Source organism: Periplaneta americana, chromosome 3, assembly GCF_040183065.1.
Source record: "Periplaneta americana isolate PAMFEO1 chromosome 3, P.americana_PAMFEO1_priV1, whole genome shotgun sequence".
NCBI lineage: Eukaryota > Metazoa > Arthropoda > Insecta > Blattodea > Blattidae > Periplaneta > Periplaneta americana.
In genome coordinates, this window is record NC_091119.1 from 111648092 (window position 1) to 111667781 (window position 19690).

General features: G+C 36.3%; 1 protein-coding gene across 10 annotated transcripts in view; it reads right to left on the reverse strand.

Annotated features, from left to right (window-relative positions):
- The window catches only part of cv-c (crossveinless c), a 1115617-nt gene that overhangs the window by 42006 nt on the left and 1053921 nt on the right, over positions 1–19690 (reverse strand). For all 10 annotated transcript variants that reach the window (XR_011331368.1, XM_069821284.1, XM_069821285.1 and 7 more), the window contains 2 exons: positions 10041–10170; positions 630–931 (listed from right to left, as the gene is read on the reverse strand). Coding sequence is in view for 9 of the 10 variants with exons in the window: in XM_069821284.1 (XP_069677385.1) it covers positions 630–931; positions 10041–10170 (432 nt within the window). In the remaining variant the exon portion in view is untranslated. The remainder of the gene's footprint in view (positions 1–629; positions 932–10040; positions 10171–19690) is intronic.

Sequence of the window (19690 nt, forward strand, 5' to 3'; positions counted from 1 at the left end):
AGTTCACACATGTATTGCATACTATTTTTCGGCCGATATTGATGAAAATATATTATTATTAATCATTTTTAATTTAAATAAATAGTTTGTTTTTGGACGCTAACATTTTCATGTGTGATCGCCGTTTACTTTTTCGTAGATAGGTGTCATTTATTTGTTATTATTCGTATTTGTCGATAGGTGTTATTCATTTATGTAATAAAATGAATTATAGAAAGTTTAGTTTTGTCTTGAAAGAAGTAGGTAGGTGACACATTAATTATACATCAGTGTAAATAAATTGCATTCCGGTATAGGTTAATGCTTTAATACGTATTTTACTCCATGGATGTTTTCGCGTTCAGCCACGACCCCACGACTGGCGCTCAGAGCAACAACCGGAAGTCGTCGGAATTGGTTTTCACTCCTGTTTTCTAACAAATAAATAAAAGTCGATTTTATTTAGTTACTTGCAGCACGTGTGTTGTAAGTTTAACTTACCAACAACATCGGTAAGGTTGTTGAAAAACACGATCGGCCAAAAAAGTTTTTAGTTATGTATTGAATTATATAATGATATCACGCTTAACAGATTGTGACATTCATCGTCTTTCCCTTCAATTGAAACAAAACAGTGCGAGGTGGAATACCTGCGGGCCGCTGATGACGACGCCGTCGCGGTTCTGCCGCCGCCGTCTGCGCGACTTGAGGCTCTCCATGCGGCGCAGCAGCGCTTTGGCGCCGTCCCTGAGGCGCTCGCTGCCGGTGCGACGGAAGCGCACGGCCAGCAGGTCGGGGTCGCCCCCCGGGTGCCCGGGAGGCAGGCTGCCATAGCGCAGACTAGATATGACGGGGATCTCCTCGGGGTCGTAGTCCTCCTCCTCGTCTAGCAGGCGCAGTGGCTCCTCGTCGTCGTCAGCAACCGACTGCTCCTTCTCCTGACCGCTCGCAGCTGCAACAGCAAAGCGATCCCACGGCTACTCGTCAAGCCAATCCCACTACAACAGCTGCTGTGTCATCATAAGGGTACAGGCGGGGGACTGAGGAGTAAGAGGAGCAGGCTCTGTGATGTGTCTCTTCTTTAGACAGTTCTGGTAAGAAACCAAGAGATGCGATTCGCAATTACAGTTGAACTTCGTTATTACGATATCAGTTTACGCGATCCCAGTCTATAACGTCAGATATTCTGTGGTACAGATACCGGGACCAGTCCTTGCGCTTGGCGACCGTTGCACGACCGTCACTTGGGTGAGGCGGTGAAGTATGGAAATGGGGCTGCGAACAGGTAGTGTTCTGAAAACAAACATTTCCTTCCACCGGAACGAACCAACACGTAACAGATAAGCCAACTCAAGACCAACGTTTTCAACTCAGGTAATCCTGCTAGTGCGGATACGGAGATGTGACGTAGCTGTGATGTACGCCTGGCGCACAGATTGGTCTCGGTATCGGTACGAATTAATTCCTTACAAGATACGTGTTGTGCTTAATGAGACATGTATATAAATGCATGTACGTCGTATACAGCGTCATAGTCTTTCTTCATTTTCAGTGTACGTGTCCCAAAATGATTGCTCCGATATTAGTAAGGTTGGTCTCAACAGACAGCTAATAACATATATTTTATTAAGCGCATGGCTATCGTATGGATTTGTGATGTTCCTGCAATTTCCTGCAATTCACTGTAACTGAGCCTATTGCCGCTGTGAAATGTACACTGAGCACTAGACGTGTGGAACTTTTGCACCACTTAAAAGGCCTATATATGAATATTACAATCACATGAAAAAGAGAATTTGAGAAAAATTGTGACTTATGGGGTTTGTGTAATTCACGATTGATTTAGTATATCCAAGACAATATCTTATCACTGGAGAGGACAAGAATTACAATATAAGTTCGGTAGATTAAATCGATAGCTCAGATCAATTATACGTACCTACATCAGTTAATAGTGAGAAAGATGTAGATTATCAACTGTAATATCACAAGAACTGATAGTTTTCGGTAATTCAATTGAGCTTAACGAATGTTTCTTGCCATGTTAATTACTTCGAGACCTAAGATCTCATGGCAAGAAACGTGCGTTTAAAAGAAAAACTGTATTACCAGTGAAAAGTATTTTGCGGTGTGAAATTCGGCTAGATAATTCCCATATGAATAACTGGATCCTACTGCGTGAGTGCGTTCAAATAATTTTCCTGTGAAAGCCCATTGCAGAATGAAATTCATCGGTAAACATTTGAGGTTATAACACTTTATTGTGAAATATATTTCATTTATTTATATTTCAAAACATGAATTTTATTGTCAACTCTTTCCTATAAAACTTAGTGTACGGATTGCTCTCTTCTCCTCTACCACCACTACTTATTTTCTTTTTTCCTACCTCAAGCGCCAGTACATTGGAGTTTTACCCCCATATATTTCTTCAGTTGATGTTAAATCTTCTATAACTTCACTTATTATTTCTGTATTTTCACATCAAAATCGTGCCATGTTTGCTTAACTCTTCGTACTAACCGCTAATAATAATTTCGAGAGGAATAATCGATTGGAAAGCAGAAACGAGAGAAATAGAAAGCTCCTTGAAATGGAACAAACGATCGCAGGATAAAATACTATCAAATATTACTTTTCAGCATCATACTTTTATTTCAGTATAGTACGAGTCTCATTGGTGAATTGAGCATCAGTAAGCTTGTTGATTGGCTCAGAGTCTTTCGCGTGGAATTATCGTATAAATATGGCCATGAGCGCTATAAGACAGCTAAACAACGTGCTATAGAATCAAGATATTCAATAGGATAGTAATGAAAAAGGCCAGGCCAAACCCTGACCGCTTACGTAACAGGCTGATGGTCTGCACCACACACCCACCGCAGGACGAGTATCAGAGTTTGTGCCGAAACCCCACGACACAATGTCAACAAAACTGATTGCCTTGGCAAATTCACACAATGCACTCTTCACAATCGATTCCATCAATCGATGTTCCCACTCTCCTTACGCCAAGCTATGTTTGCGTTTATAAAAGCTCACTGTGAATGCAGCCTTACAGTCACGTAATTTGAATTCGTATGCAAGGGTGAACTGGAGTGTCGTGAGTTCGTTCAACCTTCTGCACAGCAGTGCTGCGTCCTTGCCGGCAGGCCGGGCACTTTGTGTCTAGCCTGTATCGTGGTCGAGTGGTATGATGATTATGGTGACGAAGATATTATATGACAATGATAATAAGAATAATAAGGCGACCTCAGTGGTCTAATGGTTACCATAAGGGGTCGTTGAACGATACAATTCTTAGCTTCCTCCGGGAGCGACGTAAAGCTGTGAGTCCCATGTCGTACAAATGTGGCCTGTAAACCACAGGACTGCAGCCTATATCTCTTGGTCATTTCTCGCCCACGTTGAATAACCTCTTGAAGCGTCGTTAAATAAAATACTACTGCTACTACTACTACTACTACTACTACTACTACTACTACTACCACCACTAATACTACTACTACTAATAATAATAATAACAATAACAATAAAATAATAATAATACCTAATAATATTTTAGGAGTATTCCATTATACAATGGTTCTCCTTCAGCCCAAATCAATTTGCTGTCGCCAAATGTTCCTGTCCCTAGCAATATCACATAGTCCTCTTCTCTGCATGCTCCGTCGAACCCCATCCTACCAACATTCTCGTGATCTACTCGTTCCTCTTGTCCCTTCCGCCGTCCAATTCAGTATCTTCTATGGTATTAACGTAATAATAATAATAATAATAATAATAATAATAATAATAATAATAATAATAATAATAACAATAATAATAATAATAATAATAATAATACAGGGCTTTCATTTCAAAACTTCCCAGTCTAAATAACTGATTATTTAAATTGAATTCAACTTAAACAAAAAACACGTCAATTTAGATATTGAGAGAGTAGTCTGAAACCAGGCTTAATTGCATTTTAGATTTCACCCCCACACCTCAATCGTCTTCCTTTAGAAATTTCAAATGGCACCCTATATTTTTATACTTTAATATGAAAGGGGATTCAATTGTTTATACACCTCATTCATTTATTTTACATCTTTTGTTTTTATATCGTTGCCCGGGAACTGTTGATTAGAGCTGAAGCTATAAATACCATTGAACATTTCTTGTAATACTTGTGTTCGTGTATTAAATTATTGTAAAATGGTGTATACCCTTCAAGAGAGAACAGAAATCATATTTAATTATGGAGCTGAAAACCGTTGTGCTCGTAGAATCTTCTAGAGCAGCGGTCATCAAAACATTGCACGCTCGGACTAGCGTCTCTTACCCGCGGACAAGACACTGCCCTAGCGTGCAATCGTCGCTGCTGGCGGGTATGCTGTATCTCTATCCCTTGAGCACGACGGAGCAGTTCCTTAGCTTCCATGCACTGTACCCATTTCAGCGAGTGCTGAAGACCACTGCTTCAATAAGATGCAGCCTGAGAAAAACGTAAGTCACCGATGTCATACAGTAGATCTAATAATGGAAATTTAAAGAAACTGGTTCTGTGTGCAATAAAGCAAATGGCCAACCTAGAAAACTCGATGAAACTTCGCAGATTGAAATACTAGGTAATTTCATTAATGAACCCACCATCTCCATTCCAAAAGTAGCTCTGTAACAAACATTTCGGTTGGTTCCATACATAAAGTGCTGAAAAAAAATCCCCTACAAAATACAACAGCTCAGCGAAGGCGATTTTGATAGAAGAGTGGAATTTCGTGAACAGATGTCTCAGAGAAGTGAAGATGATCCAAATTTAACAAAAAATATTTGCTTTAGTGATGAAGCGATTTTTTCTTAAACGGGTTTGTCAACAAGCACAATAATTGTAGGTACTGGGACATTGAAAATCCTCATGTGTTTCGTGAAGATAATACCCAATTTCCTCAGAAGATCTATGTGTGGGCTGGAATTTTTAGGGATGATATTGTTGGACCAATTTTCATTGAAGAAAACCTGACAAGTACAACAGTTTTCAGCTCCATAAATAAATATGATTTCTGTTCTCTCTTGAATAATTTATTACACGAACACAAGTATTACAAGAAATGTTCAATGGTATTTGTAGCTTCAGCTCTAATCAAGAGTAAAAACAATCGAGGTTGCCGATGAACGATATAAAACAAAAGATGTGAAATAATGAGGTGCTCTTTCATATTTAGGTATAAAAATATAGGGATGCCACTTAAAAATCTACAAACTTCCCCTCCGATGTCGTGTTTGCAGCGGCAGATTTTCAGGGGAGGCAAGGGAGGCCGTGCCTCCCCTAATATTTTACCAGAAAACAATATGGCAGTAATAATTTCAGCTGAATTAAGATCACAGACAAGTTACAGCAAATGAACATTTTTCCTTTTATATTAATTTTACTATTCACTACGACTAAGATGTTACGTAAAGTCGACCAAATTCAGTTGGTGATGCCCGCTCACTATACTGTAGATAGTACAAATAATTCGTACTGAAAATAACAGATAGTGCTGTAATCTGTATAGTCGATATCTAGCGAGAGGAGTCGGCTACATGACGCTACTCCCCGGTAACCATGACAACAGCAGTTCAACCAATAAGATAGCTAGTTAGAAGAGTGTTTAAACTTGACTAGAACGCGCGAGGGGAGCCGATTTGGAGACGTCCTACCCACCGCTGACAACTGTACTGCTTATAGTCACGGCTGGTTTCGGCTGTATTAGGAAGTTCTCTCTCTCTTTGTCTCTTCTTGATTTTAGAAACTTGAGTCACATGTTGTTAGTTTCTCTCCCTGCGTAAAAGTTTTCATTTATGTTGTTAGATTTTCTCTTGTTTGCGGGTGTTCTTGTTATTTTATTTTTTTGTGTTACGAGATGTATTTACTTATACAGTATTTTAAATATATCGAGAGTTTAGAAACAAATGCAGATTTGTCTCTAGCTTCTTCTAGTTGCAGTTGTTCAGTATGTTGTGACCTATTTTATTGTGAGGAACGTCCAGTTAATTTGCTGTAAAATTAGACTATGTAATAGTAATAAACAAGCCCCGGGTTCATGGGTTCGAATCAATTTTGTTGCTATCTCGTTACTCTCGAAATATTGCTTTTCTTATTCGTTTTATGTAGCAAAGAGTAACATTCTTAAATTCAATATGACCTAAAAGACCTAATTCGTAGGTTGACTTAAAGTGTCTTAAAAAGAAGCAATCTTTACCAAGCCGTTGTAATATATTAACAGTATGTTGTTTATTTTTATTTTTTGCCGTAAAATCATATAAATTCCTAAACATAAGATTTAAAATCCTAAAACATAAATTGGAAGGAAAACCTAATTTTAATTTCTTAAAACCTATAAATTCTGCGCTTGGTAATGAGGTACGTCACAGCCTTATATTTTTATATTCTCATCATTCACGTCTTGGCCTCCTCAACTTTCAAACCCACCGTCCGCTACTGGGTGTTTGCCGTCTTGATCATCAACATTAGCCCAACTTTTCTTCTTCTTCTTCTTCTTCGTCTTCGTCTTCTTCTTCTTCTTCTTCTTCAATGCCTTTGGTCCGTTCCATCCTCATTCACTTGACAAGCTGTAGAACTCCGTAGCCATATTGTGGGCATGGCCCAATGCCAGAGTTTAAAGTACCGACAAGGAACACGGGAATAGAACTGGGGTCGTCTGAGTTTGTAGCCAGTGTTTGATAACCAGAGCAGGTTGAGATACGTTGCTGTGGTTTGGTGTGGTTGCTGTTCACGTCCTTGAGAAAATGCTGGCGCCAGGTAACCGTTCGATTGGCACTTCCACCGTAGGCACCATAAAACGTTGACCGAATTGTAAAATGTATGGGAAGGGATCCGAAGAGACCGTTCCAAATTCATAAAATATGTAAACAAGAAACGCAACAATACAACAAACTGTCATCCACGGGAGCGGCAAAGCTTCCTTACGGTCTACACAAACGCACATAGGTACTTGATATTCACTTGCTAAACTCATGACGTCACAGAGTGGTTTCTGTAATGATACCAGCAGACGCGCTGTCCTTGTATCGTGTGCAGATACCATCTGGAACCTCCTGGCGAACAATGGAGAAATTCTCAGATCCACAAGAGCGTGAAGTCGAAAACAATTCCCCAAGGATGGGTTGCTCATTCGTCAGGGATACAGTCCAGAGGTCAGCGACACGAAGATGACGCGATAGATAGCAAAACAATGATAGAAACAGCAGCAGAATCTCACTGTCTTTACAAACATCGCCGATGAAACAATTCCAAGACTTTCTCTGAGAGTTATAATTATCGTGGAAACAAAGCTCCTTGGGAAAGTAGCTCTTACAATTGAACGTAAGTAATAATCTGTCACTGCCATGGTTAATTTATTTAGCTGCCCTAAAATAGGCTATATAACCTGAAAAAATCTGGTTCAATAGTATTACCATTTCGCCTGTTTGTGTAAAGCTAGAGCAAATAGAAGTTAGGAAACCAGGGAGGGAGGAATAGTAATTTACGCTACTAATAAGAAAATCAAGCAAGAAATGGAGAATATTTACAATAAAATGATAATATAAAATTTGCACAGAAAGTTACAGAAAAATTACTTCACAATGTGGGATGTACTTAAGTTCACGGAAAACAATTTTAACCTACCTATTAATATTACAAATTTACGCCTTTTATTGAAATCTTGGTATTACATGTAGATGTCATTTTCAGTTTTTTAAAATTATATCCTATTATGTTAACAACTGTTCCCAAAACTAACGGTGAGTTTTCACCTACACCTGCTGTCCGTCCGAGTGGTTATGTCGCATCCCTGTTTCCCTCACCCGTTTCTGCTGGCGTCTCTGTAAAAGCTGGCCAGTCAGAAAGCACTTGCTATTCGGATCTGGACTTCTACGTAATATTATACAACTGTTTAAAACAACTTAAAGAAAAGGCCCTCGTTAAGTAAGGGTCACGTGATTTCCCTCGTTTCGATGGCCCTGTGACATAACCACTCGGACGGACAACCTACTGGACAAGTTTCGAAAGTGACTATTTTATGGGACCGTTATGTCGTCGTGACCATAATAAATTTGCAAAATTGGTAGTTCAATTTAGATCCAAAAGCAGAGGAAAATCGACAAAAGAAAAAGAGGAATTTGAAAACAGCACCGTGCTTACTCTACCTACTCTAATCAGTCCGGGTTGAACACGTGGTCCTGAAATTTAACGTAACGGAGAAGAAGAGTTTGGTATATGGCAAGGCAATCGTACATCCAACACAGTTACTCACACATGATTAGCTAATATTTAATTTGACTAGGGCACTGACCAGGGTAAAGTTTGTAATGGTACAATGTTTCTACAAAGCGATGAAAGGAAAGCATCTATACCGCTGCAAAGATGATAGTCAACGTCTAAAAATGACTGTGCTCACTCTATTCTTAATCGAAACGAACGTACGTCTATCCTATAATTATTTTAGTGTAACATTTGTTTGCCTTTGGGCGCTATTATATTGCCAGGTTGCATTTATTTAATTTTCAGTGCTGTTAGGTCAAAATCTTAAAAACGGAAAATAAAAAGCGAAAATGATTATATCCTAATGTGAGTCTAAAGTACTAATGGACATAATTACTAGATTTAAATGTGTTATATATATATGAAGAGTTCGCGGGTAAAACAATGAATGTCACATTTCTGTTAAGGATTAGATAATGATCTAATTGAGTCTATAACTGCAAGATGTAGTGCTGTTTCTATAGAAAATAAAGGAAAGGATTATTGTATTAGTAGTGATAATTCTCCTTTTTACCATTTTTCATAGGAATAACATTAAATTTCGCAGTGATCCATTGAATTAGATAATGACATCAACCTTAAGAAAACTGTGACATTCATCGTTTTTCCCGCGAACTCTTCATATATATATATATATATATATATATATATATATATATATATATATTATATTGAATATCCATAAAGGAAAAGGATGAAGAAGATTAATAGGAATGTGTTTGCAATTCAGGGCCTCAATTATACCAGGGCACTGTGCAATATCCTAAAATCCATTCATAACATTTCTTAGTTCAGCCTGCGACTCAGGAAAAGATACTCGAGTGTTCCCTTTTAAGGGGTTAACTATAGCTTACAGCAGTAAAATTTTGAAAATATTCAATATTTTTTCCTCCATTATTGTATCTTGTACAATAATGAAAATTAAACACTGTCCTTCTGCTATATTAAAAAAATATTTTTACGATTTAAAAAATCATTATTTACATTTTTCTTTTTCAAAATTCATTTCATTGTGCAGTGATGAAGCATTTCCCACATAACTCAAAAACTATAAAACATTCTGTGATGAAATTTTTTGTGTGTATTTATGCATGTTATATCTACAATATTATGCAAGATCACTACATTTGATAGATTGTCCGATAAAAAATAAATTCATTTAAAAAATAGTCAAGTATCAGTACTTTCTTCTAACACAAAATATAAAAAAATATTATTTATTAAGGAATGTAGTTTCAGCAATAAAATAAAAGATAGAGAGAACATGAAAAGTTAACAAGTTTATGAATTATGAGGGAAACGCTTCATCACTGCACAGTGAACTGCCACCATTTTGAATTTGTAAAACAAAAAAATATATATATTTTTAATTGTAAAAATATTTTTTCATATAGCAGAAGGACATTGTTTTACACATACCAATTTTCATTATTGAACAAGATACAGGAATGGAGGAAAAAAAATGTTGAATATTTCCAAAAATTTTACGCCTGTAAGCTGTACCTAATCCCTTAAAATACTGAAAATATCAATTGCATAGAATCGTTATGTAATCAGACGATTAATAGGAGAAATAAGATTATTTGTTTGTGGGTTATTCCCAGTGATCGATTTCTTGCAGTAGAAATGACACGGTATATTTTGCTAAACGAAATCTCTCCTGAGATTATCTGCCATCTAATCCCTCGTAAGAATTCACTCTTTCCAAAAATGCACGCTCACCATCATCCAAGTACAGTACATCCACTCATGCCACGATGATGTTACTGACCAGACAAAGCTTGGAGCCGCTCTGCATGCTGAGCCGTCACCTCGCAGACACGGGACCATCGCCTGGACTCCGGCTGGAATGTCCAGTTCTCGCTGAGGGCGCACGGGTCATCGTCGTCAGAGTCGTCAACCTGGAACAAAAAATAATTCTGGATACATCTGTCTTACACTACTACACATTTTCACAATTTAACTATGACTCCCGACATCTGACATCTTGGTTGTTCACTCGATTTAAGGATAAGGCCAGAAACACTTCTTAGAAATTTTAGATGTGAAGATTAATGTTTGATTTATTTATTTGTCTATTTGTTTATTTGATTCTTTGTTTATATGTTCATTTGTTTTGTTTGTTTACTTTTTATTTACTTATTTCATTTCCTCATATACGAAGTATGAAGGGAAAGTATTATGATGCTCAAGGAATTATTTACAGATTTTCACAGAAATGCAAGTTTTCAGCATTCCTGATACCCACAAGTTAGTTTTCTACAACCCGTCAGTTTGCTTGAGTACAGCGATTTCTGATTAACTACTGGGCGGATTCTGTTCATATTCAATATCGACTGATTAATTCATCCGGAAATAATGTATGACAAGACAATTTTAGTAAAAAGTAAATCTGTCTTTATTTGAAATCAATAACATGCAACGGCGTCTCCTTCACATCAAATATAGCAATTTTCTTCGTGATTTTTTTTTTGTATTGGGTAGAATCATCAGCTTCCAAATAAGATGGTATAAATTGTATCAAAGAAAAAGATTTCTCCTGGGAAATATTGATTATCATCTACAAAATTATTTCTAGTCTTGGTTGTGTTTTCGCGTCATCCCGGACATAAATCATTACGCGTCGGGCTACCTGTCCTTCCCTGCTCAAGTGTCACTTTTTCTTTCTTACACGATAAGCCGTCACATGTTCTAAGCACCCACACTGACAAGCTTGGATGAATATCCATAAGAGCTATAATGTAATTCCACAAACGTCACTCAGCGCATCCGAGTGGTGCGCCTACTAGCAGAAATATGTCATATATTAGCTCATTAACTTCATTGGCCGCTGCCTGTGAACATTTCAGTACTTTATTAACTGAAGTTTGCATGTTGTTGATAACAATGGTTGGCCGCCACCGACAGTCACAGTGGCTCGGCTGCACTTCGCATCTGAATACTCAATTTAAAGTAACGTTTGCAAGTTATAGCGATGCTGAATAATGCCACTGAGTGACAGCGCGTGAAAGGATATTTGGTGTTACAACTTTCCCTTCTAATATAGCAGAACTACTGGTTATTTGATAATATGTAAAACGGTATAATTTCAAAACCACCGATGTAGATCAGGCGGTAGTGCGTTTATCTGCTCATCCGGAGCTGCAAGGCGTGGGGTCTATTCTCGTGATTACCTAGTTTGACTTTTCCGAGGTTTCCTCCATCTGTAAGGCGAATGGCAGGTAATGTATGGCGAATCCTCCGTCTCCTCTCGCCAAATACCTTCTCGTTATCACAAATTTCGTCGAAGCTAAATAACCTAGTAGTTGATACAGTGTCATTAAATAACCGACTAAAAAGTAGAAATTCGATTACTGTTATCTTTGGCTATCGTTGTTTCTACGAACCCTCGTTCATTACATAATACCATTAAATTCGATTATCATAAAAAATCTGCTAATCGTCGTTTTTTTACTATCATATACCCGCGTATTTCTGCAGGATGACTAATAGGCCTATTTTCTTAATCTCGAACATCCCATCACGTGCCTAACCAAAGAAGTAAGGTTATCATTATAGGGGGTGAATTCGTACGCACTAAAAAACGGAAAAATATGCATGCACGTATGCATTTAAAAATGCACTAAAAATAACAAAACATGCACTTTTAAAATTGAAAAAGAAAATAGCAATTTACTACTATTGATGGTTTTTCTGTTATACATAATAATAATGAGACACAATCAGTTGCTGAAGTTCTGTGTCCTCCAATCGACTGCTTAAACATTCTTCTAGCACATTTTTCGTTAGGCATCGCTGATAAAACTAATTCAAAATTAATCATTTTCTTGCAGCTGAGCTGTTCTAGAATACAATGCATTCTACACCCTGTCGAAGTTTCTAAGACCTGTCACTATAATAAAATGAAATATTCTTATTTGCCACGTTGGTACTTAAAACACAGAAAATTGCATTATTGTGCTTATATTATTGCTGACAGGTAGTGAAATTTGAGTTTAGCGAGTGCAAAGAAGCCTATGAACACTTTATGTAACTTCTGCTCCAATCATATTGCAGCCTTCTAGTGACAAATATCTTATGCACATGCGGAGTAGACAATAAAGTAGCTTCTTGTTTTGAATAACTGTTCTTTTAATCGCAATTTTCATCCATTATAACATCCCAATATTGTAAATTTGAACAGAGACAGTAATGCACTTTTTTCCGATTTTCCGTATTCTTGATCTTGATTTACGCACAATATTTCTAAAAAATAACGAAATGTGCTTTTATAGGTCTATGCACTAAAAGGTGAAATATGCGTATTCTGTATATGCACTATAAAATCTTAACTTTTGGTACAAATAACTTGAAATACATTTACTGTATATAATAGTAGCATATGATTTTCAGCTAAGGAATAAAACATGCAAATATGCTAAAATCCGCCCCCTAGATGAAACAATGAAATATCGAGTTGTTCCAAGGAGCAAAACGATTCAGCGACTTCAGAACCCCAGCCATCCACTTCATAAACACAAAACATCGCTTCCATGTTTTGAGATCATGTTGGTAACTCTTTGGTAACCAGAAGATAGCGCGGGATCTCACTGGAATTCAGACGATGATGAATATCACGTCGAAACTAGCCAATTAACACTTAACATTTTAGAAGAAAAATTCGCTCCGGCGCCGTGGATCGAACCCGGGTCCTTGGTTCTACGTACCAAGCGCTCTGACCATTGAGCTACGCCGAATTCAATCCACAGCACTGGCTCGAACTTTCCTCCTTAGATGTTTCCCTTTGTGGCCTGACTCCAAGTTAGGCATATATATGTTGACGTGTATCCAATGTCAACTGCCATTATACTAAGAGCACACTCAGCTGAGTGACTTTTTGGCCGGGAATCCGCAATTATTATGCACTGCTAGCTGAGAGAATATTATAGATATGTTAATTTGTCCACAATTGTGGTAAGTATTAGGTTGTCATCTATTTTCGGTTCTCTCCTTCAAAACTCTTTCTCAAAGCCCCAAATTCCTTTGCAAGAACGCGCGACTACGTACCATTCAATTGTTTCTCCTCCCATTTCCTCTTGTTTAATTATCATTGTTTGCCACACAACAGTTATGGAAATAATGGGTATATATGAGTTATTGTATTGCACATGAATATCAAATAAAGTCATTGTATTGTACTGTACATTAATATCAAATAAAGTCACTATAGTGATAAAGTTCATACTGTATTTTATTAAGGTACTTTAATTCGAGTAGAGACGTTTTACGCAATCATTGGGATTTCATTAAATACCCAGCCAATTTTTTTCTAACATATATATATATATAGTGAAGTGTTTTGTATGGAGTGTGGTATTGTGTGGGGCAGAAACATGGACGTTACGACGAAGTGAAGAGAAGCGAATAGAAGCATTTGAAATGTGGATACGGAGAAGAATGGAACGTGTGAAGTGGACAGACAGAATAAGAAATGAAGCTGTGTTGGAAAGAGTGGGTGAAGAAAGAATGACGTTGAAACTGATTAGGAAGAGAAAAAGGAATTGGTTCGTTCACTGGCTGAGAATAAACTGCCTACTGAAGGATACACTGGAAAGAATGGTGAACGGGAGAAGAGTTCGGGGCAGAAGAAGATATCAGATGATAGACGACATTAAGATATATGGATCATATGAGGAGACAAAGAGGAAGGCAGAAAATAGGAAAGATTGGAGAAAGTTGGGTTTGCACTGAAAGATCTGCTCTTGGGCAGAACACTAAATGAATGAATGAATCTCTACAGTTTAAGAACAAATTCCGCACACAGGAGGAGAGACGGAAGACTGCATTGACAAAGGTAGATAATTAATAATTATATAGACTGAGTGATTCGCTCGCTAGAGATCTCAAATTTTTCGCAATTAAGTAACATACTTTGAATTTGGAATGCAAATGTTTATACTTATACTTCAAAGCTTGTAAAACAGATCTCCTCACCAGTTACTTATCTGGACTCTTTTGTTGTGATGTTTCGTCCTTGCTTAAGTTAGTGTGAACTTTATAGTTGAGCGATAGCTCTTCCTTTTTGTAAATATTGGTAAATGGTTTCGTTTAAAGCGTTTCAAAACCCATTTCGGAACATTTTTGGTGGACAAAATTTAAATTCAAAATACTGTAATTAATAATAAAATTAATACAACAGCAAATTTTATCAACGAACAATTATGACGCCGGAAATTGTCTGATCGCACGATATAAGATGTAAAAGAGCGACTGGAAGCATCACCATGGAAATATATAAGGAAACTCTCAAGACATCAACTAATATTCAATATTCTGCGTATCGAAGAGCTGGCAGAAAAGCAAAACATCAACCATATCCTGTGACGCAAGTTCACGAATTATTTCCAGGTCGCAAAGTGTTCGGATGCTAAAGGGGGGAATTTTCACCGAGATGTGTGAGAGAGAATTTTTTTTTTCAATGTATGCGGGTATACAGTTTCTTTCCAAAAAAAATGCATAATGACTGTACTGCGAAAAGAATACGATCTCTAGCGAGCGATTCATAAATCTTGTACTTATTCGTATTCAGGAGTATGACAATGCTTTCTTTGTGCTTAATATAGTACTGTGAGGAAAAAAGAGGTAGTAGTAACTAACGAAGGCTTTTTGGGAAAATTTTCATATGGAATTCATCATTAACACAGAACTAGAGAAAGCTTAAATGCGCAATACACAAGAAAGCCGCCCCGCTTCAGTAGAATCTTTTCACATTTTCATACGCCCCACTTTTCAGAAATGCTCAGCACTGCGTCTCTCCAAGCAACGCGTTTGTTTTGTTTCTCTCTCTGCGATAACAAAAAGAATCACAATTCCCACGGTCACAGTTTGTACTCGCCATGCATACTTAACTCCGTGACACGCTAATTCTGAAGAACATGCCTTCCGCCTCTGCGAGGTGGGAATCTGGAGCGATAACTTCACAGGATGAAGACAATTTCAACTCCATTGTCTCGGCTACGAGCTGCGCCACTTTCAGCAAGGTGGGAACTTCACACTTTTATTATTGACTGGGGTCGCCCGCCATACAACTGAGGACATCACATTTAAAGTCGACTGTGCACTACAAAAGACACAGCTATACTCGAATTTAAAGTAATAAAATACAATACCTACTTTCTTTAACACTGTACTGTATATTATTTTATATTCATGTACCGTATATACACAACCCTTATGTGCCCAATATTTCCATAACTGTCGTGTGGAATGAATGATTGAATTGGGGAAATGTAAAAGGAACATTTTAAAAGGTATGAAAACGCGCGTCCTTGCAAGGGAATTATCGCTGTTCCAGTTGGAAATATTAGAGAATTTTGAAAGGGGAAGCCAAAATGGAACTTCAATCAATCAAACAGAGGTGACACCATAATGAGTGAATTTAATGACAGGTAGGTCTTTTGCAACTTCATGCCTCTCATAAACTAATAATATTTATAACTTTCCCATCTGATTTAATAGTAACACTGTTGGTTATTTGAAAAAAAGAAACATGCGTAGAAACAAATTATGAACAAATAATAGTTTTACAGCTTTCCCATCTTATTTAGCAGTATTGTTGCTTATTGGAAAATAAATAAACTGCTTAGAAACTCACTACAAACCATAATAGTTTTCTAACTTTCCCATCTGATTTAGCAGTACTGTTGGTCATTTGAAAAAAGTAACCAGCTTCGAAGCACATTATGAACCGATGGTAATTTTACAGTTTTCCCATCTAATTTAGGAGTGCTGTTGATCATTTGAAAAAAGGAACCTGCTTAGAAGCACATTATGAACTGATAATAATTTTACAGCTTTCCCATCTAATTTAGGAGTACTATTAATCATATCAAAAAAGGAACCTGCTTAGAAGCACATTATGAACCGATAATAATTTTACAGCTTTCCCATCTAATTAAGGAGTACTATTAATCATATGAAAAAGGGAACCTGCTAAGAAGCACATTATTAATCGATAATAATTTTACTGTTTTCCCATCTAATTTGGTACTACTGGAGATCATTTGAAAAAGGGACCTTTTTAGAAGCACATTATGAACCGGTAATAATTTTACAGCTTTCCCATTTAATTTAGGAGTACTGTTGGTCATTTGTAAAAAGGAACCTGTTTAGAAGCACATTATGAACCGATAAAAATTTTACAGCTTTCCCATCTGATTTAGCAGTACTGTTGGTCATTTGTAAAAAGGAACCTGCGTAGAAGCACATTATAAACCGATAATAGTTTTACAGCTTTCCCATGTGATTTAGCAGTATTGTTGGTCATTTTTAAAAAGGAACCTGATTAGAAGCACATTATGAACCGATAATAGTTTTACAGCTTTCCCATCTGATTTAGCAGTACTGTTGGTCATTCGTAAAAAGGAACCTGCGTAGAAGCACATTATGAACAGATAATAATTTTACAGCTTTCCCATGTGATTTAGCAGTATTGTTGGTCATTTTTAAAAAGGAACCTGATTAGAAGCACATTATGAACCGATAATAGTTTTACAGCTTTCCCATCTGATTTAGCAGTACTGTTGGTCATTCGTAAAAAGGAACCTGCGTAGAAGCACATTATGAACAGATAATAATTTTACAGCTTTCCCATGTGATTTAGCAGTATTGTTGGTCATTTTTAAAAAGGAAAATGCTTAGAAGCACATTATGAACTGATAATAGTTTTACAGCTTTCCCATTTTATTTAGCAGTACTGTTGATCATTTGTCAAAAAGAACCTACTTAGAAGCACATTATGAACCGATAATAATTTTACAGTTTTCCCATCTGATTTAGCAGTACTGTTGGTCATTTGAAAAAAGGGAACCTTTTTAGAAGCACATTAAGAACCGATAATAATTTTACAGCTTTCCCATTTAATTTAGGAGTACTGTAGGTGATTTGTAAAAAGGAACCTGCTTAGAAGCACATTATGAACCGATATAATTTTACAGCTTTCCCATCTGATTTAGCAGTACTGTTGATCATTTGAAAGAAGGAACCTGCTTAGAAGCACATTATGAACCGATAATAGTTTTACAGCTTTCCCATCTGATTTAGCAGTACTGTTGGTCATTTGAAAAAAGGAACCTTTTTAGAAGCACATTATGAACCGATAATAATTTTACAGCTTTCCCATTTAATTTAGGAGTACTGTTGGTGATTTGTAAAAAGGAACCTGCGTAGAAGCACATTATGAACCGATAATAATTTTACAGATTTCCCATGTGATTTAGCAGTATTGTTGGTCATTTTTAAAAAGGAACCTGCTTAGAAGCACATTATGAACCGATAATAGTTTTACAGCTTTCCCATCTGATTTAGCAGTACTGTTGGTCATTTGTAAAAAGGAACCTGCGTAGAAGCACATTATAAACCGATAATAATTTTACAGCTTTCCCATGTGATTTAGCAGTATTGTTGGTCATTTTTAAAAAGGAACCTGCTTAGAAGCACATTATGAACTGATAATAGTTTTACAGCTTTCCCATTTTATTTAGCAGTACTGTTGATCATTTGTCAAAAAGAATTTGCTTAGAAGCACATTATGAACCGATAATAATTTTACAGTTTTCCCATCTGATTTAGCAGTACTGTTGGTCATTTGTAAAAAGGAACCTACTTAGAAGCACATTATGAACCGATAATAATTTTACAGTTTTCCCATCTGATTTAGCAGTACTGTTGGTCATTTGAAAAAAGGGAACCTTTTTAGAAGCACATTATGAACCGATAATAATTTTACAGCTTTCCCATTTAATTTAGGAGTACTGTAGGTGATTTGTAAAAAGGAACCTGCTTAGAAGAACATTATGAACCGATATAATTTTACAGCTTTCCCATCTGATTTAGCAGTACTGTTGATCATTTGAAAGAAGGAACCTGCTTAGAAGCACATTATGAACCGATAATAATTTTACAGCTTACCATCTTATTTAGCAGTACTGTTGGTCATTTTTAAAAAGGAACCTCCTTAGCAGCACATTATGAACCGATAATAAATAATTTTACAGCTTTCCCATCTCATTTAGTAATAGCTATTGTTAAGTTTTGGAAAATAAATTATACTGCTCAGAAGCTCATTATAAACTTATAATAGTTTTACAGCTTTCCCATCTTATTTAGCGATACAGTAGCTTAAGTATTCGAAAAGAAATAGTCTTTAGAAACTCACTATAAAGCAATAATAGTTTCATAACTTTCCCATCTGATTTAGCAATACTGCTGGTTATTTCAAAAGACAGGAACTTGCTCAGTAGTACATTATGAACCAATGATAAATTTCAGTTTTCCCATCTAATTTAGCAATACTACTGGTTATTTGAAAAGACAGGAACCTGCTCAGTAGTACATTATGAACCAATGATAAATTTCAGTTTTCCCATCTAATTTAGCAATACTACTTGTTATTTGAAAAGACAGGAACTTGCTCAGTAGTACATTATGAACCAATGATAAATTTCAGTTTTCCCATCTAATTTAGCAATACTGCTGGTTATTTGAAAAGACAGGAACTTGCTCAATAGTACATTATGAACCAATGATAAATTTCAGTTTTCCCATCTAATTTAGCAATACTACTGGTTATTTGAAAAGACAGGAACTTGCTCAGTAGTACATTATGAACCAATGATAAATTTCAGTTTTCCCATCTAATTTAGCAATACTACTGGTTATTTGAAAAGACAGGAACTTGCTCAGTAGTACATTATGAACCAATGATAAATTTCAGTTTTACCATCTAATTTAGCAATACTGCTGGTTATTTGAAAAGTCAGGAAACTGCTCAGTAGTACATTATGAACCTATGACAAAATTTTAGTTTCCCATCTAATTTAGCAATACTGCTGGTTATTTGAAAAGACAGGAACTTACTCAGTCGTACATTATGAACCAATGATAAATTTCAGTTTTACTATCTAATTTAGCAATACTGCTGGTTATTTGAGAAAAGAAGGAACCTGCTCAGTAGTACATTAAGAACCAATGACAAAATTTCAGTTTTCTCATTTAATTTAGCAATACTGTTGGTTATTTGAAAAGACAGGAACCTGCTCAGTAGTACTTACATTATGAATAGATGACAAAATTTTAGTTTTCCCATCTAATTTAGCAATACTGTTGGTGATTTGAAAATAAATAAGCTGCTAAGAAGTTCATTATAAACTTATCATAGTTTTATAATTTTCCCATCTTATTTAGCAGTACTGTTGGTTGTTTGAAAAGAAATGAACTTGTTAGAAATTCATTATAAACTAATAATAGTTTTACAGCTTTCCCAGCTTATCTGGTTATTTGAAATGGAAGATACATGCTTCGAAGTTGATTTGCAAGTCAATAATATATTTTAATAATAATAATAATAATAATAATAATAATAATAATAATAATAATAATAAT